Source organism: Nicotiana sylvestris, chromosome 5 (genome assembly GCF_000393655.2).
Source record: "Nicotiana sylvestris chromosome 5, ASM39365v2, whole genome shotgun sequence".
In the NCBI taxonomy this organism is placed as follows: Eukaryota; Viridiplantae; Streptophyta; class Magnoliopsida; order Solanales; family Solanaceae; genus Nicotiana; species Nicotiana sylvestris.
Genome location: NC_091061.1, coordinates 159,772,235 through 159,799,260, shown reverse-complemented (window position 1 = coordinate 159,799,260; position 27,026 = coordinate 159,772,235). Strand labels below are relative to the sequence as shown.

General features: G+C 36.1%; 2 protein-coding genes and 1 non-coding gene across 5 annotated transcripts; 1 reads left to right on the top strand and 2 right to left on the bottom strand.

Annotated features, from left to right (window-relative positions):
* Positions 1-1,079: 1,079 nt before the first annotated feature.
* Positions 1,080-11,339, bottom strand: LOC104241775 (uncharacterized). Of its 2 annotated transcripts, none has more exons than XM_009796723.2 (13): positions 10,963-11,339; positions 10,331-10,447; positions 9,577-9,641; positions 8,544-8,643; positions 8,347-8,418; positions 7,821-7,880; positions 7,603-7,732; positions 7,328-7,518; positions 7,025-7,206; positions 5,909-6,036; positions 4,923-5,188; positions 2,995-3,238; positions 1,080-2,399 (listed from the first exon to the last, which is right to left on the bottom strand). In XM_009796723.2, the coding sequence occupies exons 1-13, from the start codon at positions 11,227-11,229 to the stop codon at positions 1,624-1,626; spliced, it is 2,598 nt and encodes an 865-aa protein (XP_009795025.1). In that variant the 5' UTR covers positions 11,230-11,339; the 3' UTR covers positions 1,080-1,623. The 2 variants fall into 2 exon arrangements, with proteins under 2 accessions (XP_009795025.1, XP_009795018.1); XM_009796716.2 differs by having other exon boundaries at positions 8,538-8,643; positions 10,963-11,337.
* LOC138869928 (U6 spliceosomal RNA) lies at positions 1,298-1,399 on the top strand. Its single transcript, XR_011400163.1, has one exon. It is a non-coding gene; the product is annotated as a U6 spliceosomal RNA (small nuclear RNA).
* A 5,306-nt stretch (positions 11,340-16,645) lies between the features above and the next one.
* On the bottom strand, positions 16,646-21,424 carry LOC104241784 (heme A synthase COX15). 2 transcript variants are annotated; one of them, XM_009796737.2, is made up of 8 exons: positions 21,063-21,424; positions 19,580-19,878; positions 19,096-19,321; positions 18,755-19,000; positions 18,458-18,568; positions 17,340-17,471; positions 16,979-17,143; positions 16,646-16,886 (listed from the first exon to the last, which is right to left on the bottom strand). In XM_009796737.2, exons 1-8 carry the CDS (start codon positions 21,303-21,305, stop codon positions 16,773-16,775), a joined length of 1,536 nt encoding a protein of 511 aa, XP_009795039.1. In that variant the 5' UTR covers positions 21,306-21,424; the 3' UTR covers positions 16,646-16,772. The 2 variants fall into 2 exon arrangements, with proteins under 2 accessions (XP_009795039.1, XP_070001699.1); XM_070145598.1 differs by having other exon boundaries at positions 16,777-17,143; positions 21,063-21,422.
* Positions 21,425-27,026: the final 5,602 nt, after the last annotated feature.

Here is a 27,026-nt window from a genome sequence, read left to right as displayed (position 1 = left end):
TTCCTATCCGCTTGTTTGATTGGCCTCGAAGATTCTCCAACATCGAAATCATGTTTTTGTTTAGTCTTAGCTTCAGCCCTGATTTGACGAGGAGAAACACTATGCTTCATATCTACAATTGCATGTGCAGATTTCCCTTGTTTTGGGGGTGAATGTGGTGATAATACACCCAAATCGAAAGAAGGTACATCAGATTCTACATCTTTTTTAGGGCTGTGTTTTGAAGCTTTGTTCTTCTTCATTGAGAAATTTTGAAGCTCAAGGTAAATGTGTGTATGAACGAAATTGAAGATTTAACTTCAATTTTGACTGGGTTTGTATAAGAAGCTTCAGCAGTGGATTTGAAGCTTTGTTTTTCTGGTTTTTGCAGAGGTAAAAATGGCTAGAATCGTGTGTGTCGTGATACGTGGTTGGGGTCGTGGGTTTAGGAGAGAGAAACGTGTGGGGTAGGGATATGGAGGAATATACGGTACCTTTCATTTAGGAGTGATATAAAGTACAATTAATGTACAGTTAAAACACCTTATGGTATACAATTGGTAATTAGGTATACTAAATGTAATTAAATCAAACCTTAAACATTTAGGGTAATATATTTCCTATATGGCACAGGAATGTAAAAATTCCATTTTAAAATTACAGAGGAAGGACTGCGTTCAGAGAAAAAAAAAATCGTGGCTTACGGTATTGTTCTAGTTGCAATGTAAGAAAATATTAAAGCATTTGGTCAAAAAGTTAGTATAATAAAAACTTGACATCACCGTAAAGTTTGTGCAGTTAAACAATTTTATTTTAAAAGTTGTATAAAACGTTTTTTTTTTTTTGTAAAAACGTATTAAATATTTTGAAACAGCCCTAAATGCTATGAATATCATATAGGTTAGGACGAAGAAAATAATAAACAAAGAAATTTTGGTTATTTTAACCTAGTAAAATTGAGGAAAGAATAATTTATAGGGTGATTAAGCTTGTGAATGTAGATCATATTGCTACCAACCATAATACCACACATGCATGATAAATTGAACAAGAGCTAGGCATATAATAGTAAAGTAATAAAGCTAGACTGCACACAGAAGAAAACCCATTAAAACGCTATCTTCTCTTTCAAAATTGCATCCTTGTCAAGGATTGTATTGGGATTCTCTTGATTCTCAATAATAGGATGGTACAACTTACAGACTCACAAGACCTTTGAAACACAGTTTAAATGAGTAACTCTTGTGCACCTAGCAACCCAATGTGCTTCACCTAATTCTAAAACCTTGTGTTCTTGTTACAATTTTAAGGACCACAAGTGAGCTAACTCACTCCTATATAAATTAAAATGATACAAAGAAGATTAGCACAACCTCTACGCAAGGATAACATAAATAAATTGAAAAAATAATCCATCCCAACCCCAAACCAACTCCAAACTGCAACCATGAGAGGGTGGTAACCTCTAGATACATATCAACTCATCCGTAATCTCCCTCTTAGAGAAGAAGCCATCAACTCGTCCCTAATCTCCCTCTTAGAGAAGAGGCCAAGGGACTGATGATTTTCGAATGCATATACATCTTTCCACCCAATACGAGATATAATCAGTAAACATATACCATTTTGTAGGCCGTTCTCTATTTAATCAGAATCAGGCTCAACATCAACAATATCAGGAATTGACTCCATGGACTCGTTATCTGACTCGTGCATTAACCCTTTACCTCTGTCTAAATTCAGCATCGAAGCAAATCCATCAACGCTAGCTTCCGTCACTTCCTTTCTTGATGCATTGTCTGTGAACTTTTCCGATCCTAGTTTCTCTGCTTGAACTTCACTACCCATGGGATTTAAAACGTTGCCACCAGAAACAAGGGCACTGGATTGAAAGCTGTTTTTCCCACCACCAATTGAAGCAATAGTTTCAGATAGTTGTGATTCAACCATAACCTCGTCCCTATCCATGGGGCCTTTCTTCGCAACAGTAACAGGCGCTACTTCCCCCAATTTACTACTTTCAGAAACTTTTATGGCAGTGGTATCAAAAGATGGAACCTTTTCTGATAAAGTATCTCTCAATGTTTCTGGGGGGTGATTACTTTTATCCGTATCTTTTCCAGGATCAGCTGCCACGGTATCCGAATCTTCACCATTTCGCAGCCAATTTTCATAAAGGTCATCATTATATGAGTCTGGCTCATCAGGGGCCTTGCTGAACATCCCATTGTGGAATGTGTTATTTGCTGCACGGCCCCTGATGTGTAAATTTCCCGAAAACCACTTATTTCTGACCTCATAATTATTGTCAGTGGACTGGGGATCTAACAAAGGAAGCGCCCGGGGATGTATAAGCACTTCCAACGCCAAAAGAGCGTGTACACAACATTCAGAAACTTTAGTTCCTATTTGTTGAGTCCCTGCTAACAACAAATTAACGACAGGTAATCCATTAAAGCAGCTTGCAAAAAATTGGAAGGATGCTAAACTAGACAAGGGAACTACGAGGTGAGAACAGCAAGATCATCCTTAGATGTAAATGTTCTTCAAATGTGTTAGTAATAAAGTGGTATTTAAAATAGAAAGCACCACCCATGCTCAAGCCACCACCTCAATCATTTTGAGAGCAACTGCTGCCAAACCTTTGATAAAAATTCCAGTCCTCATAGCTAGGCAACTTACAAATCATTATCAGATCAAAATTTCAACACATTGTTTTCCTCTCTTACCGTGTCCATACATCTACTAGTTTAACTTTCAATCTCAAGAATACTCACTTCTACTTGATCGGAGTATGTTTTAAGTACATTTAGCATACGAAACAGAAGAAGACTGACAAGGAATGTGTCAGGCACACAGCAGCTCGATTAATAGAGAATTTCATGCGCAATAGTTCTTACTTGCTATTGTGTATTGTCTAAGGGAGTTTTTTAGATATGCCTGGAACAGCATAGAAGGTTTCAGCTGTTTCTAAAATAAATATGTACAATTACCTCAACAAAATTGCAATCTTACCTCTGCGGAAAAGTGCAAGCCCCTGAGATAGGTGTTGTGGCCGAGTGCGGCCAGGAGAGATGAGAGAAGCCAGAAGTGCTCGTAAAGCTGCAATTTGATAGTCTCCCCAGGTAGTGGTCGGTGAGCCAGGAACCAGTTCGCCTCTGTCATCATTGGCCCACCCTCCTTTACAAGCATTTCTGGTAACATCCAAAAGAAGGTGATCAACATTTGCTCGCCAACTCTCGGGTCTCCAAGAACCACCCTTAAAATGACAAACATAAGATACTTGCCATCAAGAACAACTTCTGGAGATAGATACAAAGGAGAAAAAGTGGATAATACAGAATAGATGGGTGTGCATGTGTGTGTATACTCAGAAATTAGGCACCATATCAATGTATAACCAGTTTATGCAATCTTCATGTACTCACTATTATCCTAGAATATGATTTATGTTAAACGCAATTATAATTATTATATGGATTAAGGGGATTGACAAGTTGGCGACAAGTACCAATTTAAGATGAAAACAATATCAGAGCATATGAGAAATAAAATGACAAAAACTCAAGCAGTCTACTCATATCGGTGAAAGAAAGTTGCGGACTACTATCGCGGATATCAGATGAATATCAACAACAACAACAACCACCCAGTAAAATCCCATAAGTGGGGTTTGGGGAGGGTAGTGTGTACGTAGACCTTACCCCTACCCGAGGGGGTAGAGAGGATGTTTCTGAAAGACCCTCGGCTCAAGACAACGAAAGAAACACTATATCAGTACTAATGCTGATTGGGACAGAAAATTTTACTTAAAACTGCAGAAGTTAAATAATGCGGAAAGAGGAGAGGATGAGGATTTTGTATTTCATAAGAAATCATAGCTGCCGATAGGTGAAGTTCAGTCAGTTTTAATTGAACCATAATAACACATATGAATGAACGAAAAACAAATTTCGTTGAATAACACGAAGAGAAGAAAAGGAATTGAAGAATAACATTGGACCAAAAAGATTATTTTCACTTTAATAAAACACACATTTCAACTAATCAATAGACATTAAAATCAAGAAACAAATAAACCTTATTGAAGTCGTAAAATCAAGGAAGACAATTTTTAACAAAAAGGTGGATTACGTATAGGTATAAAGTGAAAAGGAATGAATGCTTTCAACTGAGAACTAAGGAATTGAAGCTCTCGTGTACCATCTCCTTATTTTGCAGATGCTTAAGAGAGTGCATAAACGATTTTCTGATGTGCCAATGAACATTTCCAGGATGCAGCTCACTCTAGGAAAAACTTAGCTCATTCAGAATAAACATAAAACTGTCATCCCAAGAATAAGACAACCCTAGGTTAATTTTTTCCTGACAAAAAGGAAGAGGCACTTTCACATGCTAATAGCTGGAAAATGTTTTTTCTCCAACTACAAATCTGATTCACATTACAATTTCAACATCGAAAGCACCCAGGCAAGAATGCAGACAGAGAGCCAAGCTATAACAAGTATACTGAAGGGAGCATGCATTAGAAATTCTTGTGTGTGTGTGTGTGTGTGTGTGTTGAGGGTATGCCTGTATTCCCTCAAATAACTGTTGAAGAATTGTCATTAATTACCAGGCATTAAAAATGTCGAGTCACTCCCTTTTTGCGAGGCCTACTTTCTTTTTTGAGTTGTCCAAAAATGGTGTCAATCTCTAACATGAAACTTTTCTTTACACTTCCCAATACTTTTTTCTTATATGATATTACCAAATTGAGACCCTGCTTTTATAACTTTAGAAGTTCAAATTCATCAAAAAGTCAGCCTTATCTTCTAATTTTAGCACTCATGCTGTTATAAAATAGCTTGCAACTCTTTAAAAAAACTTAAATAATTAAATCACAACTCTTCTCTTAAAACCACAATTTGTAAGAAGTTCATTGTGAGCAAAATTAAGCATACCACGGAAAGAAGGGCTTCCAATGCCTCTAGTGCAGCTATCTTAACAGATAATGAAGCCATGTTTGGGGACATTTCCACTTCAAAAACATCTCTATCAGGCTGCTCCTCAAGCGAACTACTTGTACTTGCATGCTTCCTCTTCTTGTGGGAAGTCTTTGTCATAGTCTCTGGATGTAACTTCTGTTGTGAAACGGAAGATATGTCTCTCTCATCCAAATCCATCAATGCATTGTTAACAATCACATCGGTTAGGTGTGTAGATATCCCTGCCAAATTAAAATTGCTGTAGTCAGTGACAGACTTATAATCAAAATCACAACCACTATCAGAATCACCACTACGCTGAATGCACAGCCAGCTCGGAGCACTAGATTTAATTGACATACATGCAGGGAAATGGAACATAAGAATCTAATATGAACACTGATCACCTGCCACTCAACTTAACAAAAGATGAGTACTTCCCTGCTTGAGATTGACTAAAACTTTTCATATTAAAGGATAACTTTTTCTTCTAAACAAAAAGGTATAGGACATATATCTATAATTTGGATACTCCATACTGGAGGTACTTCTAGGAAGCATAAGGCTTAATATATATATATATGTGTGTGTGTGTGTGTGTGTGTGTGTGTGTGTGTGTGTGTGTGTGTGTGTGATAGAGAACATATATGGAATATTTACCATCCAGTAACTATAGCTACAAGAGGTATTCAATAACACTAAAGAAAATCTGCATTTAGAGCACAGAACATGGACTGGTTCCTTGAATTAGGGAGAAGCCACTACCTAATGAGGAATAACGATTTCAAGACTGACTACATGTAGTGTTGGGAAGAAAATTATCTCATGGTTCTGAGAAGATTTATTTACTGTCTCAGCTAAATTATGTAAAGCTTATTAGCATTTAGGGACATGCACACGGACAACCCAGACAAAGGCCAAAAGAAAGAGGTACAAACTTGTCGAAAATTTAAAATGCCTACCAACCCCCAGTGACATCAGCAGAGCTTTCATAATTGTGTACACCTTTATCCTTAGCTCTGGCAAAGCAGACGCCTCAAAGTAGTTGGTTAGGAGTCGTATTATAGAGGCAACATGAGGGAGCAACTGGCTGCAAAAGAGATAGAAGTGGCCCAACATTAGCGTTAGTATCCTCTAATAGATTATCCAATATGGAAAGGGGAACTATAATAAAATACAATAATCAATTAAATTTTGAAAAAACATGTGCTAGACTTTTCTTTTGAGCTGGTGTTACAATTCCATGCATGGGGTAAATGCCCAACATGTGTAATGTGCTATAAGGTTTACTAACATTTTATCCAAGTATGTACTAGTTCTCTATCATAATTTTTAAATTCTAACAGGACAATCCATTTACTGACCGAAATCGGAGAAAAAAACAGAAGGGAAAACATAGACAATTTTAAATGGCCAAATAATGATAGAACAGGTTACAATTATCAAACAATAGAAAATAGCAACAGAATAGGTTGCCGTTCAAAACCAGAGGTATAATCAAAATTAGGTGAAGCAACGATGCAACAACCACCTACAACATTGAATTCTAACATCGCAATTGTATCAACATTCGACTACATAAACCTAAAGAAGACAAAAATAGCTCCTCATACTTAGCCAACAACCAGAGTATGACAGTTTGTACTTTTTCTTAATTTTCCCCAAAAGAGAAAAGGCGATATTTAAAGAAAAACAAAGAGTGACTAATAAAGACCCTTTTTGAGTAAGAAAAAAAAGACTTTTTCTCCTTTCCGTTTCCAAGATGGCCAACGGGTGAATGTAACTGATCCCACGTGACCAGACTTAGTATTCACTCCCTTCCTTTGGAATGACCCTGGGAAAATTGATCTTTCTACAAGTCAGATTTGCCAAATATTGAAGAAACAGGACTAAAACTAAAAGTTGTCACTAAAACATGAACAGACACGTTACTAATGATCCAGTTAGATTGTGCATGCCCGAGATGGTATTTTATCCTATGCAAGAGAATCCTCACGCTTTGGGACAAAGATAGTATAACGAATAAATGTTAGCCAACTGAAACAAGACCATAGAAGAACAAATATTGATAAGCTCACCTGCCCAGTCCCTTAACAGTCGATGTAAGAAGATCCAATATGCGAGAATGCAAGACTGGGAGTTCTGAATAAATAACTTCTTGTTTCATTGTAGTCATGTAAGACATGCTTGGTGATGAGGAACCATCAACCATCAGCACTCTTTGAGCAAGAGCTATTAATGAACGTACAGGCATAGACACCTAAGCAAGAAAAGAATTAAGATAATGCCTCAGATACTTCTATAACTTGCACCACTCGTACGGAAAAAAATTGATCATGAACTCATTAAATTTGAAGCTGTATGTGACCACGGATTCTGACCTGAAATGGGTAAGAAGTAGTAAGCAATTTACAACAACAAAAGATCAGGGTAGAGATTCTGGAGATTATCAAGTGCTCAGGCCTCATTGTTTTGTCTGAAGTTTGACTAGACAAAGATTGGCCCCCTAATGGAGGCGGTGGGTCTTTCCCAGGGGGAAGCAGCAATCTCATGGCCTCAGTACTTCTAGTTTCTACAAATATATCCATAAAGATGAATCTCTGTTAGAGCTCCTGCCATGATTAGTTAGGATAGTCGATCAATATCAGAGAATCACCTTGCTCTAGACCCCGGAAGGCATCATTCAGCTGAATATTGATGGACAGCATGATCTTCTGCATCATCAATAACCAGCTATCCTCGTCCCCCCTTGATTTTGGTAGCAAAGCCAAGCAATAACCAAGCTTCTGAAAACTAAAACCAGATGAGTCCTCTGCTTTTGGTTATATCACATTCCAGCTAAAATTCAAATAAACCGTATGGTTTTTGTCTCACCTTCAACATACTAGGACTGCACTTGCCTGACATGAGCCTAAAAACAACAGCATTTTCAACCTGCCAAAATTACCACTTCAGCAAATGCATCTATATTGAAATACACATGATATCATGATTAGGACTCTCCAAAGAACAAAAGTTAGAAAGAGAAACAACAATCTAAACCTTAGAATAATGGCAAATGAGAGCAAGCCAAAAAACCAATTTCATCAATAAGGGAAAAAGGTCAATATCACAGGAAACTGTATCATAATAACCTTACTTTAATCCTTCAATATGCTGTCATCAGCATTAACCTAATTTCCTGTGTCAGATTTAACTAACAAATGATTTCCTAAACAGAGTGCTTAAGAAACTAATCCTACTGTGTAGCTCATGCTTCCATTTCTATCTTGTTCTTCATGAACAAACTAGACATTGATGCATTATGAACTTGGATCCTAATGAGCAAGCCTTGGAGTAGTTTTAATGTTACGCAAAGTAAAAAAAAAAAAAAAAATCATGAAATCAACAAAAAACTTACACCATCGTAATGCCGTTGAATGGAAGATGGGAAGATATCTAAAATGGTGCACAACAGAAAAATAGCTTCTTCCTGCACAGGTTGCAAGAGATGTCAAAACTCTAAAACAAAGGCAAGCAACCACTTCCTACGCAGTACGCAAAATTAACTGAATATTTCAAATAACGAACAGCTCAGCTAGTTTTACTAACCCATACAGCATCAAATGTATCCTCATTTAGCAGCTTCAATAATGGTTGAATAAGTTTTGTACCGAGTAATATACCATCTTTCTTTGCATTGGGCAATCCACTCAACCTGATATTCAGAAAGGCAAAGGCACATTTCTTTTTTATCAGACAAATCATCAAAAAGTCAAAAGGCCAGCCTAGACCCTTCTTACAGGCCTCTGCATAAATGTTGCCAGCTATCCAACAGAATTTACATTAAAGGGCAAAATGCTCCAAGGGAGAATCATTGAACTCGCTACAAATTTAAAATTATTGAAAATCTTGCCAAAGTAAGTTGTAAAAATGTCCCAAGGGAGAAACGTTGAACTTGCTACAAATTTAAAATTATTAAAAAGCTTGCCAAAGTAAGTTGCAAGAACATTGACCAGTTTGTATTAGTTATGTTCCTTAGTGTGCACAAATGGAAGCAAACACTTTCCACTTTTCCCAGCCTGAACTTTTACAAAGTAAAATAGCTAATCCTTAGATAGGAACATCTAAAAGACCAGAAATGTCTAAGTTTGCTCAGTCTTGCCGCATTCTTAACTAAATTACACGAGCTCCAACTTTATTAGTTTAGGATTACACTGCAGTAGACATTTTTCTTTCCTAAAGGGGCAAATTTACTGGTGCTCCTGCAATTACATTATGCACCAAATCTTAATATTTCACTCGTTGCAGCAGCTACTTTCAGGGTTTAAACCACATAGACATATCAGTGGGAAGGTGGGCAAGCTACTAAATCCAAATAAATACCGTATCATACAGGAGAAAATCAATACGGTGAGTAGTTTACTTCCGGAAACCATTAGGATCAGAAAGGAAATTTAATGTGCAAATCTAAGTTAAACAGAAAACAATGATTTCATAAAGCATCAATGGTGTAAGCATACGCAAGATTCCATTAACGTACATCAAAACAGTTTTTCCAAGTTATGAGCAACCAATAGCCCTCTCTATTAAACATAGACTCAATGAGTACAAATAAAAAAAATCTGACATCAAAAGTTACCAAACGAACCTTGTGAATAAATCTGACAGGGAGGCACAGGAAGCTACCTTCACAAAGTGGGAATCTGCAGGGGACTAGTCCAAGTACCCACCAAAACAAAAAAGAAAAGAATGCCCATTAATTTTTCACATTGATATAAAGAAACACTTTGGCAAAGATTATAAGAGGTTAGCTGTAGCCAATCTACTGTTTGCTAATCTTCACTAATTAATGAATAGAACAATATAGGATTGATCTGCTCAATACCAAGGCACCAATTTATCAGGCTGAGTAGAACAAATGATTAGAACTTTCAGTGGTTTGAAGTCCAAGTCCCTCTACTCTTTAGTCCGATGATGTCAATTTATCTACACGATCAGTCATCTTGAGGTATAGTTTTTTTCTTTTTTTTGAAATAGGTCATTCCTGCATTCCAGATCATAGTTCTTCTTCTTACAGATATAATAACATCTAAAGGTACTCTTTTGAGAAAATGACAAAAATGGTCACTTATGTTTCGGGGTAGGTTCAAAATGGTCACTGAACAATACACCTGAGCAGTTTTGGTCCTCTAATTTTCCAAAAATAGCTCTTTCGCTCTCAGTCAATTATTTAATAAACTCTGTCATCTAACATGAACTATGAGAAAAAATTTGGTAACCATAATGAGTGGAAAATGTTTGAACTTTAATTAAAACAGGAATGTGACTCCATTTTACATAACTCACCAACCAGAAGAAGATTACATAAAGAATTCTTATCAATAAACCATCAGCTTGAGTACCTGAAGGTGGAGTAAGAGTGTGTTAAACCATGCAACATAAGAAGCTAAGAAACGCTCCCTACTGCATTCTTGACACGTCACCCCGAGCAAACATATACCAGCCCAGCATTTATCTGGCTGCAACACAAACAATCGCAAAAGACCAACTCTTAATCCTTATTCCCAACACACATAAAATCCAACATGACAAAGTTCATAAACTGCAATATGTCTATAGGAACCATGTCAAAACCAGGATAAGGTTTTCATTATCTAGTCAATAAATTCAGCTGACACCCTTGGATGCACAATTTGCTTTTTAGTCCCAGAGAGAATAACATCTTTCTATATTTAGAAACAATGTAACTTTAAACTTCTCATTTTACCCTAAATGAAATAATTTATAACCACATAAATATCTATAGCTTGAGACATTTCAAAAAAAAAAAAAAATCCTTTCATTCCTTCTTAAATTCTCGTGCTTTCTTAGACTCCATGCTCAGCCAAATGCCGCCAGATAAATTAGGACAGAGGTAGTACTTATCATTATTCAATTCGTAAATTATAAATACAAACTTAGAAGCAACAAATGTATGTAGTTAGGGACAATTCCTATAGTTAACCAAAAAAAACAGTTTTTTAAGATTATTCACCGTGTCGCTGGAGGCAAGAGCGACCACTCGATTGATCCAGGAATCAACGGTGGATGTCCAGTTTTCAATCAACTTTTGATCAGATTCGGGTGGGGCCAATTCGGAGAGTAAGCGGTGAGTCTTTACAGCAGAAACGACGTATGAGAGAACTGAAGGATTCCGAAACTGATGTTTCAGGTCAGGAACGTACTCTTTGAGCAGAGAGCTAAGTAGACGAGGCTTCAATGCGACGTCGTACATGTTCTCAATTGTATCTGAGGCCGCCATTGGAGAGAGGAAAGAGAGAGCGTAGTGAAATTGCAGGTGTACTTTAGGGTTTAAGTGATAAACCCTGAATTTTAACGGGGCAGAAGGATGGTTTATTTTTTAAAAACGGGTCGGACCTTACTATTTGGTATTATTCCTTTTTTTGGTTAAAAATAAATCGTGGCACAGTTGCATACATCAATAAATTAGTGGTATCTGAACTCTGAAGTTTAAGAAGAGGAAGAAGAAGAAAAAAAGATCTATTTTCAAACTCCAAGTTGGTGGTATTTGAAAAATTCGGATATTTTGCCAACCCCTAAATGATTATTCAAAACCTTTATTTTATTTTTGTTGAGATAATCAATTATTAGATTTTGAAAAGAAAGATAATATACCTAGGTCAAAATAAATAAATAAAAAAAATCATGCATGTTGTTTTTTTTTTCCCCTTTTAAGAACTTTGTTGGAACATGCAACTATATATGTGTCTTCCCGTGCATACGTTGTTATCATTAAATCATAGTTAATGAGTATATATTTCACTTAACATATCATTCAATCGTAAGAAATTAATATGATTTGGTATAAACATTGAATGCGAGTAAATTTTTGCTTACGATACAGTAACTTAATACTATATAGTGATGTAAACCACGTAATCTCTTAAGAAATCATCCTATATACTAACACCTTTGAGGGGGAAAACACTAGTGAAAACTTGATTCCAGTTTCTTGATTCACGCAAATTCTAAGTCTGTAGTTTTTCATGATGCAACCACTAAAAATGTGTTATTTGTACATCTAGGATGTAATTTAAAGTAGGAATGTAATTTACAGACATGTTTATTTTTTTTTTAATGGAGATCTCGAATGGTTTAAAGGTGATTGCTTTTGATGTTCTATATGACTCATTGAATGAGCATCGACAAAATTACAAGATTTTTCTTTTTCGCAAGATTTATCATTCTAAAATCCCCAGGAAAGCATAAGAACAAGAGGGGCAGAAAGAAATGCATCTTTTATAATTCTGCAAGTTGCGCAAGGATCGAGTTGAAGTCTTACTTAGCTGAAAGTGCTATCCGATGTAACTGTTGAAGCTTGAATAGTTAAAATGTCTTGGGCCATCCTTAAAAGAACCGAAAAGTGTTTTCTTTGTCCTTCCACCATTCCAAAAGATTAGAGGAGCCATCGAGATTCACTTCCTCAATTCTCTATGACAAATAAACTTCAAGCTCATTTAGTTGTGAAAAATCACTACTACTAGAACCTTGAGAACCCCTAAACCCCGCCCAAGCACTAAGTGCTCTTACTCCCGCAATTCTTTTAGATGATTGAGAATCAAAAGAAGGAGTTGGAACATTTGGTCTAGCATGATCTAATCAACTTGATAAGCATTATAAATAGTTTGAACATTTATTCTGATTGAGGCTATTGCTTCCGAAAGTTGAGACAACTACTCATCTTCAAATACTAAACCTTTATAAACAGTTTCATACCAAAATTGAGGACCCCCATCCCATTAAAATATTTAAAAGCTAACTCCTTGCCACAAGTTTTATATGTTTCCGTCCGTTTGGTACGTTGTCTAGAAAAAGTAGGGGCAGTAACAGGAGTATCCGACGAGGCATCATTTGGATTATTACTAGTTAGGTTAACTTCAGGAGCAAGACTAGTGGGTGTATCGTCATCCGGTTGAGTTTCATCAAATCTATTTCCTTCTCATCATTTTCATCAATAGTTGGATTTAGAATAAAGAGCATCCATTAATTCATGGTTTAATTCTTCACTAGCTCCAATATTATGGCAAAATTGACTCTCAGTAAATTGTAATAAACTATTATCGCTATCAAGAATAACATGTGTAGGACGGATATGGGGTTTGTTTCGGGGAGCCGGGGGAAGTGGAGGAGGAACAGAGTGACCACTAGATTCGCCACTCTTGGATTTTTCCTTATTTTTACCAATTTTTTTTAAGGAAGCCATCTTAATTAATCAATAATAGAAAATAAATAAAACAAACAAACTATAATATTAAAACTTAAGAGTTGGAACGAGTTTACCGAATTGACGAACAACTTGTTGAAAATTGATTATCGTTGAAGACTTCAATTCACCAACATCACATTTTTTTCACAAATCGTAGTAATAAAGTAAGCAATAGTAGCAATTATAAAATTAGAGAGAGATTGATGATTTTGTGAAAAAAATAAAAGAATGAGGGGGTATTTATAGTTGAAAATAGAAAATGTGTAATAATAAAAAGTTTGGGGTTAAAACAAAGTTGGGGGATTAAATGGCTATTTTGTAAATAGCCAACGACTATATTTTTTAAGGCCAACGACAAGATTTTTCAAAGCCCAACGGAAAAGTTTTTTTTTTTTTGAATTTTGACCGTTGGGACCGTTTGGGCCCGCCAAGGACTGGTCCGGTCCCGGGTCTAGCGGTCCTAAAGTGAAGAACCGGCCCAGAAGCCCGGACCAAGCTCACGTACATGGTTCTAACCGGTTCAGGCCCGTTTAGGCCCAGAAGCCCGTTTGGTCCGTGGTCTCGTGCCGGTCCCGGTCCTGGACCTGTCCACTTGCCACCCTTATGTATATGACTCTATTTTAAAATGCCGAACAATGTCAATGCTCTGTTATGGTATCAACGTAAGATCATTTTCGCGACTGAGGGTAATGTCTTCGGAAGTAATAGAGAAGGCCAAACAATCTATACTATATTAAAAGCACGAAGGCCCTTAGCGAAATGTCGTTCGCCTTTTTTACCCTTTTAAAATAGAGTTGACACTAGACAAAATAGTCATTCCATTAATTATTTAGGAGTTTGAAATTAACTAAAATTATGGTTAATAAATCTTTCCTTATTTGATTTATGTAGAAAATCCTACTATGTAGGACTTTAAAGTCCATCATAATTTTACCTTATATATAAACCATTTTCTTATAAGAACTATGTTCATGTTAATATTTTTTTTTTTTTGATATTTATATTATGTTAGTCGTTCTAACATGAATAAAGAAATGACCATAACGAACAATCATTACCCTGTTGCTTGACTAACCCAAAATTATATAAAAATAAAATACGACAAAGTTCAGTTTTAAGATTCTTTTTCATTCATAGTCATATTATGTGTTGGGTTTGAACAATTCCTACGTGCTGTAGGGAATTGTCATTTAATACTTTTTTAATATTTATTATAATTACTTGTCCGTTTAATTAAAAATATATATCAACTATAGAGTGATAAAATCTTAAATTAATAAAATATTAACTTGTTATGAGTTAGAATATTTAACCAATTTTATGTGATGAATGCGACGATCCAAATAACCCGTACAATATTCGTAAGTGAGTTTAAATCAATGATCATACATGAGACATAAACCAATGATAATATATGAGACATTATAAATAAAAATCACAATTGAAAACTTTCGATTTAGAGTTGTTTATCAATTATCAATTATCAAACAACAATTCTAACATTAAAACCGTAGTACAAGATAGAAATTTACCGCAAGTGACAAGCAAATTTTCTATGAGGACGTACGTTTATGACAAAAAATGTGCAAAATAGCTTCTTTCATACTTGCAAAATTCTGATTTCAAAACAAAGAAGAAAGAACCTAATACGGTAAGCAAAGGAGAAATTGAATCCTTTATAAAATTCTAAAAACCTATCCAAAACAAAGAAGAAACGAATGGGAGAAGCCTAATATGGTAAGTAAAGAAGAAATACGTCTTTTTTACCCCTTTTAAAATGAAGTTCAATTCTGGATAAAATAGTCATTGTCATCTTATTATTTTTCTAATATTTTAGGATTTTAAATTAACTAAAATTTTAATAAATTCTGTAAGAACTATCAATATTTAGAACTTTAAATCTTTCCATAGCTAAATATTCTTAACATACTATAGAAGAAGTCAAGAAGGAAGCATATAACTAGGCATTCATGACTTCTTTAGACGTCCTTATTTTCATTAAAAATGATTATTTCAAAGAGAAATTCGTATTCTTTTATTTTCTCATAATATTCAAAAAAGTTAGAATTGGACAACAAAATTGAAATTAAAAAAATAAGTAATAAATAGTCACCGGTATAATAAAGAAAGCTTAATAATTTGAACATCGAAGTTAGCCACCAATCTTCTTACTATCAATATGTATATGCTTTTTAAAAATAAATTACCCATTGAGACAATATACACGTGCAATGCGCGTATCATAATACTAGTATATAAAAAAATTTAATAACATAAAGAGGAAAAAGATGGGAGAGTTTGACTATAAATTACAAACTCATACTTATTTGATAAATTAGAGGCAGCATATATCTTCCAGACATGTTTTGATTCTAAAAAGGTTTTCACTGGATGTATTTGAAGCATAATTCTAATATGGGCATGCCTACATAGCTTGGTCCTAGGCCATAGTTCGCCACATACAATTATGTGGTGAGTGACCCTCCCATGCTAGGCTGGTGCATCTCGCCCATGTTGGGAGGGCCATAGGTGGTCCTCCCTGCTACCACACGTTGGATCTAGGGTTATGATGTCAACCTTGGACCAAACAGTGTAGCCATGCCTTCTGTACGCATTATCAATAACTTCATAAGTAGTTGTACTATACACAAAGAATTAAACTTTCTAGAGCACATACGTAATTTAAAACATTATAAAAATTAATTTCAAGTTTTAATAGAAGAAAATTTATAATTGTAGTTTGTTTAGTAAATTTCGTTTCTTTTTTACATTATAACGCTTGAATTGACGAAGACTTCCGTTCAAACTTTCAACAAAAGGATATTTGATAGCCTTCCCTTGAAGGAAGTCTAAGCCTTTAAGAGCTTGAGCACGATATTATAGAAAGGTAATTATAGGAAGAGTGTACCGATAATAACGATAACGACAGTTGTTATAGGTAAAATGTGGTTATAAAGAAGTAAAGTTTAGCATAACTTCGATTAAAAAAGCATATCTGCTATAATGAATCTGTTATAGAAAGGCATGACCGTAGAATCGAGAAAGTGTACAAAATAAATCGTCTCACTGTTGCACAACGTTTGTCAATCATATATGTATCTTCTCTTTTTCTTTTGAAGTTAAAATCACTATGTTTTCAGAAAGAAAAAGCCTTCATTTCAAGTTAGTGATTTAAACATACGTGTTATGTATTTATTGGATTGGTGTAAACACCTATGCATAAGTATTTACCGCTCACCATCTAACCTTCTCCACTTAAATACTAAGTTTTTGTCTGTAGCAGGATTTGATCCCGCGACATACACCACATCACAAATTGCAGTCCTACCACCATATCAAAGCCTGGGGTGGGGGTGGGGAGTGGGGGTGGGGCGGCTTGAATCCAGTTTGTTGATTCAGGCAAATTATAAGTCTGCAGTTTTCCATGATGCAGACACCTTAAAAATTGGGGTAAAAGAAACCAGGATGCTGGTAATTTACAATAGGACTGTAGTATACAGAAATGTTTATTTTCATAGAGATCCCAATTTGAACTCAGTTATTAAAGTTGATTGCTACTGATTTTCTAAAAGACTCGATCAATAAGTATCGATGAAACTAAAACATTGCTGGTTCTTTACAAGATAGGACATTCTAAACCTCCAGGAAATCATGAGAACAAGAGGGCCATTAGAAATGCATTTTTTCTGATTCTGCAAGTTGCGCAAGAATCGCAAAATGGTATAATTTAGAATGCCTGACAACGTCAATGCTCTATAAGAAAATTATAATATTAATATCAAACCATTTTTGCGACTGAAGGCAACGTCTTGAGAAGTGATGGAGAAGGCCGTCGCACAGTGTGATTGAGCAGGATCATGAATGTTAAAAGAGTCAAAGCTCCTGCTTGATGAGCAGTTCCCAGAGAAACTGGGACATACGAAAGAAGAGTAGATATGCCCAACGTTACCTGCATTTGAAATCAAAATGATTCAACCACAACTTACAGTAGTCTAATGGTACCAGACCAGTGAGAGTCTTCCACACAATTGGCGTGCGTTCAATCTCACTATCATTTCCCCTTTTATGTAACAGATTTTTTTTTTAAAAAAAAAAATCCAAGAAATAGCCAACAGGGAATATTCTCGACGATGCAGTGCTAATACCTGCAGAGCAGCCATGCCCATTGTGCTTCCGATTAAGTGTCGGACAGCAGGATGCATATCCAGTTTCCTGGTTGACCACCATAACCCACCTATTGCAGCTAAAGTAGCAGTGGCAAGTATACGATGATCAAGCTGCAAAAGACAAGAATGAAATTCGTCATAAAGAGTGTGTGTCTAGAAGTTTTCGCATTCACAAAAAATGCTTAAACTGGCATTCTAATCATAGTTTTTCGCCTGTTGCTTTTTATTTTTATTTTGATAAGACAATGTTCTGCTATTGTGGCAAGTGCATATAACAAGTCTGGCTCAATGTCCAGAAACTTAAACTTTGTCAAAGCTTTATCATAAGAGAGAGAGAGAGAGAGAGAGAGAGAGAGAGAGAGAGAGAGAGAGAGAGAGAGATGACATACCTATTAAGTAGTAAAACAAATCAAATTCACCAATTATTTTTGGTTCTGTATTTAAATTAGAAGGCTAGTCAAATGCAAAAATTTAACAATGAAAATCCCAAACACATTGACTCCTGCCCTTCTGCATACGCCAAAGCAATTACTTAAAGAAACATACAGCACCTTGACTCAGTCTCTTCTGATAAAAATTAGGCCAGGAAATAAACTTTGTTAAATTTCTGAATTGACCATCAGTATCCTCTATTTCAAAATTAGTACACTTGAGGAATAGCCTTTTATGTCTTATTTATTTTTGGTGTGTCCATGAGGTCCCTGTAGGTCTAGAAGATTGGCTGTCGTTTGTAGAAAACCATATCATATAGTAAGTTTTTTTTTTTTAATTTTTGGTATACTTCTTGTATACGGGTGTTTTTTCTTTGGTCCATTGTTTATAAGATCTCATTACTCGATCAAACAAAATTAGCAAGAAGAATCAACCATTCAGGCTTGAAGAAAGGACCTCAGAATATCCAACTGTCAACAGCAACAAAAGTTTTAATTCAAATAAATTTTTATGAACAGCAACATAAAAAATGACCTCCATGACTACACTCTTTTCTACCAGCTCTTCTTTATCGTGCTAACTAAGGAGATAGATTTCATGTCAAGATTAAAATATCTGATCTTTTAAAAGTAGATAAACTGGAAAGTTCAGAAACACAAGTTTACCTGAACTGTTGCCGTATTCTCGAAGAAGTTGCGCATAATAGGTTTCATACTAAAGATATCATCAGGAATCCATGTATCTCCCATCTTTGGAAAAGTATTAAATGCTCGGCCCTGGAAGTTAACTCGTTCAGCCAATATTTTGATGATGAATTCCCTTTTACCAAACTTATTAAGAGAATAATATGAACACCATAAACTACTATCATTTTCTTAGTCTCTCGGAATTCAGCAACAAACCATCAAATACTTAACCCGTGCAAGCACAAAACTAAGGTATGGAGAACTTTAGCTACATACAGCGTCATTTCCAGCAACGAAAGCTCCTGAGATAGCAGTAATTCCGACAAGGATGCCCACAGGAAGTGCAAGCCGCTTAACTTTTGCAGCCCCACGAACATAGGCAAGCGATTCGGTAGGAGGTTCAGGCATAACAACAGAAAGAGCCGTCCAGAAGAGTCCACAATAAATAGCAAATGCAGAGGTAAGATGAGCTGCAAGACGGTAAGGGCTTACTCTTGGTTCAACATACCCAGATGGTGGCTCCTGTTGAGAAAAAATAATTTAATCAAAAATTAAAGAGCGCTGTGTGTCTTATGTGAGTTTAACAACAGCATAAATGAAATCAATTTGCTTAGTACCTCTAAACCACTTTTCACCATCCACCAACCTATGAGCCCCTGTCCAGCACCAAGAGCAAAGAGTCCAGAAAGTCTAAGTCCAAGTCTAACTGTTATGTATCCCTTACGGAGAAAATATGAGAATGGAAGTGCAAACATTATACCAAGGGCCCTTCCCCACATTCGGTGCGCATATTCCATCCAATATATGAACTTGAAATCCTCAATGTTCATCCCCTTATTCACACTGTAAGGGTTAAAATTTAAGTCAAATCACTAGGCAACCCAATACAAAAATAACTCCAGAAATAAGATTCAATAATAATCTTCATAATAAAGAATCGATATGGAATGATCCTCCGGTCCATATTTGCTTTCCACTGCTAACAACGAAATTAAGTTCATGAAGCCAAACAAAAACTACTTTTCCTAGTGTTTTAGCATCTATGTGTCTAAGATTACAGTAATTGAAGTACATTCAGCACATACTGCTGTTTGGACTAACCGTTTGTATTCGGGGGATTGCTTGTACTTCTCAAATTCAACCAACCAATCTTCATCTGTTAGAGGAGGAAGGCTCCCAGTGAACTTCCAATCTGTCATTGAAAGACCAGAACGTGTCAGCCGTGTGACCCCACCAAGCACAACCATACTGAAGACCCAAGCAGCAGATGCAAAAAGCCATATGCCAACCATTTTCCGAGCATGGGGTCCAGCAGTTACAAGGAACTTCAATCCCTCCTTGCTTTCAGCTGCCGAAGCTGCCACTGTGGAAATTTTTCTGAAAGATGTTCTATGCAAACCCTGAAATCAATTTGGCTGTCACGATGAAAATATATGGACAGAAAACAGGATGCAACGGGAAAGACATCTGCCCTAGCACTTCTAAATTTCTTTCTTGCATATTTCTTCACCTATCAACATGATAAATGGTAAATCGATTCTTTACTATTTGTCAATATGATAAATGGTACCGTTTCAACTCCATGGGAGTTGTAGGAAGAGATTAAGAAGATCAGGAAGGGATTACAACAGCAAAAATTAGAGTTTCTCTCTGTTTTGGAGAGGGCAACACAATAGCAGATAACAACAACAACAACAACAACAACAAACCCAGTTTGATCCCAACATGTGGGGTCTGGGGAGGGTAGTCTGTACGCAGACCTTACCCCTACCTAATGCAGAGAGCAACACAATAGAAGATGCTTTGGCAAAATGCGGAGGACGATTACAGTGGTCATGTGATTAGAGAACTGTTTTTTAAAGTGCGGGATATGCTCAGGGAAGCAAGGGTTGCTTCAGAAATGGACAGAGCACAACTTCTTACTTTCAGAATCAGACATGCTAAAGGAACTTCATCAACATGTCACAGTGTATAGTTTTCTGGATAGGTTTTATGTTGTAATTGATCTTTTTTGTTACATGCATTGGACAGGGGTGTAATAATCTCCTTATTTTTCTGATCTTACGTAGTAGAACGAGGACATGTACAAAGGAGGAGTCCTCATTTATCTTAGATTTGTACTATATCTTCACAAGCACGTAGATAGCAATAATTGTAAGAGGTGAGTCAGTTTTATGTCCCCCTTCTCATGTATTCACTAAATAATCAACACATCTAAACTACTCCGCAAAATCTATCACACAAATTACGAAGATTGCATAAATGTAAACCATTTCGCAAATTACGAATTACAAATATCAAAGAACTAAGACTGCTTTATATATACATAATTTTCATAAAATCCATTAAAAAAACAGGTTCAATGAACAAAAAAGGTGACATAATCTACCAATGCTTCTATATAACTATCGTATACTTCTGAACTACAGGGGAAAACACAACAACAACTATGCCTCAATCAAAAACAAGTTGGGTCCGCCTATATGAATACTCACTTCTTCATTTAAGCTCAACTACAGGGGAAATCACAACTATGAACAAAAAGAAGACAACTTTCTCAAAAATAAAAGCACAAAAAACCAACCTTGTGATTAAGGTGCTGAAAAGATCTTAAACCATAATTAGCAAAACTTCTCGCAATAGAGCTTCTGCTTGTAGGAGCAAATTTTGGGACAGTAGAAATGAACCTTTGTTGATTCAATATTGAAAAAGAAGCTTCATTTGAAATTTTTGTTGCAGTAAAACCCCATCTTCCAAGATTCGATGAAATCTTGTGACCCAAATCTTTGTTTTTCCTTAAGATTGAAATTAATCTGCTCTCCAACATTGCTTTTTTGGGTTTCGATTTTCTCTATCAAAATTGCTATGAATTGTGTGCTGTGTGTGTGTGTTGGTGGAATCTTGGGGTTTTTGCACTCTGGATTGTCCACGTTTGTTAAATCTTAGACAAGGGTTTAAGGATGAACCGGCCGGTTCACTCAAAACCTTGGGCTAAGAATAGCGTGGATATTGGTACAGCCATAAGATTTAACAGTACAACAACAACAACAACAACAACAACGATGCAGTGTAATTATACAAGTGGGGTCTGGGGAGGGTAATATGTACGCAGACCTTACCTCTACCCCGAGGGGTAGAGAGGCTGTTTCCAGGAGACCCTCGGCTCAAGAAGGCAACAAGAGACACTATATTAGTACTATCAATAGACTCATAATAAAATAACATACAATACCATAAAATCCATAACATAACATAAATACCATAAAATAACAAAATAACAGCAATATAAGAGATACAGGAAATACGAGAAAGATGTAAGGTATACTAATAAACAGCAGATAAAGCCCATCATCAGTAGCTGATCAATAGCATCCTAAGACTAATTCCTAACTGGCTAGTCTCACTCTAGTGCGCTGTAAAAAGAAATCACAATTTCCCCTAACCTACAACCTTAATGCTCGATCTCCATAATTCCCTGTTTAGGGTCATGTCCTCAGTAACCCTAAGCCGCGCCATATCTTGTCTGATCACCTCTCCCCAATACTTCTTAGGTTTCCCTCTACCTCTCCTCGTACCCACCACAGCCAGTCTCTCACACCTTCTCACCGGTGCATCAGTGTTCCTCCTCTGAATGTGCCCGAACCATCTGAGTCTCGCTTCCTGCATCTTGTCCTCCATGGGGGCCACACCCACCTTCTCTCGAATATCTTCATTTCTAATCTTATCCTTCCTTGTATGTCCACACATCCACCTCAACATCCTCATCTCTGCAACTTTCATCCTCTGGATGTGTGAGATCTTCACCGGCCAACACTCAGTCCCATACAACATAGCAGGCCTAACCACTGCCCTATAAAATTTACCTTTCAGTAACGGTGACACTTTCTTGTCACACAGGACTCCCGTCGCTAACCTCCAGTTCATCCACCCCACCCCTATACGGTGTGTGACATCCTCGTCGATCTCCCCGGTCCCCTGAATAAACGACCCCGGGTACTTGAAACTACCCCTCTTAGGGATGACTTGAGAATCAAGCCTCACTTTCACTCCCGCTTCCGTCGCCTCTGCCCCAAATTTGCACTCAAGGTATTCCATCTTCGTGCTGCTCAACCTGAAACCTTTGGACTCAAGGGCATGTCTAGCCATAAGATTTAAGAGTCTCATTTGAAAATGTTTGAATTTTTTTTACTGTTGCTACATTAGTTATGGGTTCCGACGAAATGGAATTTGTGTTAAGAAAAGCATCAAGGAAAAAAAAACATAAAGAAGAATTTAACTTGTATATCCGTACATTGTAACGAATGCATACATATTAATCTGTTGTAGTGATTATCTATTTCATATTTTAAAGTTATAAATGGCACTTATAATAGACGTTACTTGTCGTTAATTTTAATTGATCTGGTAATGGGAAAAAATTATGAAGTTAGTATATAAAAAGTTAGGCTCACAACAACAGCGATTATTGCCTCAATCTCAATTTTTTTTTTTGATAACAGGGATCTTATTTTATAGATATCACATAATAGTAGAGTTCATACAACCATAATTGTCCGGTTGGGCATTTACTACTTGACTATTACATACCATGTTCCGAAAGACATTTTGGTTCCCAAAATAAATAAGTCTAGAACAAATGTCTTTCCTAACATTCTTAATAACATAAGTCGAGCCTTCCCAGTCTGAGTTTAAGACTTCACTTGCAAAATGAGGAGGGTAATAGAGAATAGTAAGATCCCTCCATTTGTTGTCACCCAGTGCTCTCTTAGCCATCATGTGTGCCAGCTTGTTGGCTTCCCTGAACGTGTGATTGATTACCTGAACCTTCACCTGGTTCATTAATGACATGCACTAAAGGATGATGTTATTAAAAATAGTCATTCCATTTGCCAAACAATTTATGGCATCAGTAGAGTCCATTTCCACTTCCAAATTGGTAAACGCTTGCTCCTTTGCTAATTGGAGGCCTGTTTTCACAGCCAATAGTTCTGCCTGAATAGATGATAAGCCTGGAGAGGCTCCATAGAATCCAACTATCCAGTGACCCCTAATATCTTTGAAAATACCACCAAAGCCACATAGAGAGGTTGCTTGTATAAAGAAACCATCAGTATGAAGCTTAATAGTATTCGCTGGAGGCTTAATCCAGTTAACTTTGATAGGGATAAGATTATGAGTTATTGCTTCATTTTGTGTGAGAACTTTGTACTGCACTGCTTGATTAAGGGCATGATGGAGGGCCGGTTTATTAGAGGTATTATTAAAGAGATTATTGTTCCTATTTATCCAAATGGTCCACATGACGAAGGAAAAGAGATTAGTCCACTTGATGATACCATTCCCCAGTGGAATATTGTGGTCCCTGAGATTAGCTAACCAATTATGACTATAATTCCCATTTCTCATATCCAATCCGAGTTGAAGCTATAAATCCCTAACTGTTAGGCAGTCTAAGTAAACGTGTGTAATAGTTTCCCTATAGGATTTGCAGTAGGAGCACACTAAATCGATATTGATACCAATCTATATTAAATTAAAAGGGGAGTAGTGAAGCATGTGGTTAAGCCAAGTGGCAAGCTAAAATGAAGTCACTTGACAATTTTAAGACAACATTAAAAATTTGAATTATAAATGGAAACATATTTAATGGAAGTAGTAGTCCAAAATTTTCTGTAAGTGTATTTCATTATTGAAGACCTAAAAACATTTGTGTATAATTCAGTTATGCAAATGGAAGGATGCAATCTATATTAAGACCTAAGCAAATGGAAGGACGCAATCTATGCAAATGCAAATGAAAGACCTAAGCTATTAAGTGAATTTCATTCTTTAATGAAATTCACACTCACTCATACAAATTGATTTAAACATACCTTTTTTAAATATTAGGATTTCATAAACTTAAGCAATGTTTGACTTCTGCTTAGGTTTGACGTCTCTACATTGCTTAGGGTTTAGCTTCCACACAAATTTCTACAAAGTATGGCTCCAAACTATAACTATATCAGCGAAATATCAATATCCAAAATGAGTTGGAATTTGAAGGTTTGTGTTGTTAGATTGTGGCACGTACCAGACCGTGAGAAACCACAAAATTCTAATTCAATTGAATTAATTATTCAAGATGAAAAGGTGCATACTCTTTTACGTGTTGTTATTTTTTTCAAGTTGTGCTGTATTTTCAACTTATGCGCCTTACTAACTTAAATTTCTTTTCAAAATTTGTTTTAGGAAAATCGAATTCATGCAACTATTGGAAGAACTGTTATGCGTATTTTCAAAATAAATATACATGAAATGAGATTGTATGTTATGAAAAACTTTATGGTTGGACCAAACAGTATGAAAATTAAGACCAACAAATAGGACGAGCGTGGATGAAATTAGTGATCCACGGTTTAGTTTGAATATCTTCAACTTTTAGCCTTATGAGCATCTCACAAATCAACTTGAGGTTGATGAGAATGAACTATTCGGTAATTGTTACCTTTCGCTATTTTTTGTTGATTGTTTTATCACCTTATTTATAACTATTTATTTAAACGTGGTAGCTATCATAAGAGAAGTTATTGGTCATGGTAACGTAGAATCGTACAATCAAGGTGGTAAAACAAATACCTTTATGAACTTGGAGCTTGAGGATCATGAGTATGCTTGCAACCATGAATTGAATTAGTTATAGATTCAATTACTATTATTTTCTCATTATTAATTTGTGTATTTTACATATAAGAGAAACAATATTTCAGCAACATTTTGGGGAGAATTTGTAGATGAAATCTTGCCCTACTTAGATGGATTACCCAATCAACTTGTCATGGTTATGCAGCTCATAAAAGCTCACATCAAACAAATTGTATAGTATCATAAAAGCTTATATCAAACAAATTGTATAGTATCATTATTTTTTATGGAACATTTATTAGGAGATGAAATTAAAATTTTACTGCAATCTTAAAATGTTTTTAATGTTTGGCTGTAAAGATGATATTAACACTAACATATTAAACTTTACGGTGTAGATCGTTCTTTTTAATTATCTGCACGATAATTTAAATGGCTTCTAGTAGGCAGTCTATTGTGAAGATATTTCCAAAGTAAGAACTTTAGTTTATTAGGGCACTTCAGATTCCAAATCCACATAAAATCTATTTCATTAATAGGGTATTTTTCGATTAGGGTATGGCAAGATTTGGTAGTAAATAGCCCATTGGTATTGAGTGACCAAGTAGGCGTGCCACAATTGTTAGTATTAGGAGTTACAACCTTTATTTTGTCAATTAAATTAACTTCAAGATCCATGGAGATTTTAGGAAGATCCCAATTGTTATTCCTCCAAATGTCTTTTATAGTGAGCACATTATATGCTTGGGTCAAGAGGCATTTATACACTGGCAAAAAGGTGTAGTATTTTGAATCCAACGACTATTCCAGGCAGTAAAGGTTGAGGACTGATCGAGTCCAACCCTACACCATTACGAAGTGGCGAGAGCGGTCGATGCAGCTTTTACCCGAGAAGGTCGGGATCAAATCCACAAGGAGCTAGAATTGGGAATTGGATTCCTATCTAAACTAGTAGTGCGCAGTGTTTTTAATTACACTTCCAATCATAATTGTTTGTTTTGTTACTTCTAAATTTTATGCTAATGAGATACTAAATTAAACTAAGAAGAAATGCTTGTAAGGTTTTCTAAAGGGTTAAAAAAGCACTAAGGAAGTGACTTTCTCCTAGGTAAATACTTGACGGGATCTAAAGCCTAAGGTAAGGTTGTTACGTTGGGGATTGCGATATAGCCAATGCACGAGATTACTCACTCTATACCTCTCGGTAGCTTGAGTGACTTTGCCCTAATTGACTTTCTCAAGACCAATTGGGTGTCAAAATTGTGCAAGCAGTATAGGCTCAAGTCGGGTATTACTATCTCTAGATTTAACCCTTTAATTGGGGCTATTAATCTCTTGATTACATCCCAATTCCTTGTTGAACTGATTTTTCTAGACTCAAACTCTCTTTCTCAAGAAGAGCCCAAGTCAAATAGGCACAAATTAGTGTTTGCATCCACTAATTCAACATAAAAAATACAAATCAGTCCAAATATCAATTACTCATAAACATCTAAGGCTTAGAACAAAAGACCCATCAAATACCCACACTAGGATTGAGCCACAACCCTAGCTAATGGGTCTAGCTACTAATAATAATGGAAGAAATAAGATAAATAGATGAAGAATAACCCATATAATTTGATTACAAACTAAGAAATTGAAGTTTCAGTGTTAAACTAGCTACAAATTACTCAAAATGGAACAAAACCGTCGTTCACGTGCTCTGGACTCTAACCAATGACATAAAAATGTGAAAAAAAGTATTTATACAAGGCCGGATTTTCTAGACAAAAATAACCCGGACGGAGGTACTGCGGTCAGCAAGAAATGGATTGCGGCTGCAGTGGAGCTTTTAGCTTCAATTGCTCAGTCTTTGAATTTGGCCACCGCGGGCCGCATAAAATGCACTGCAGTCGCGGTGGATTCACTACGGTCCATACAA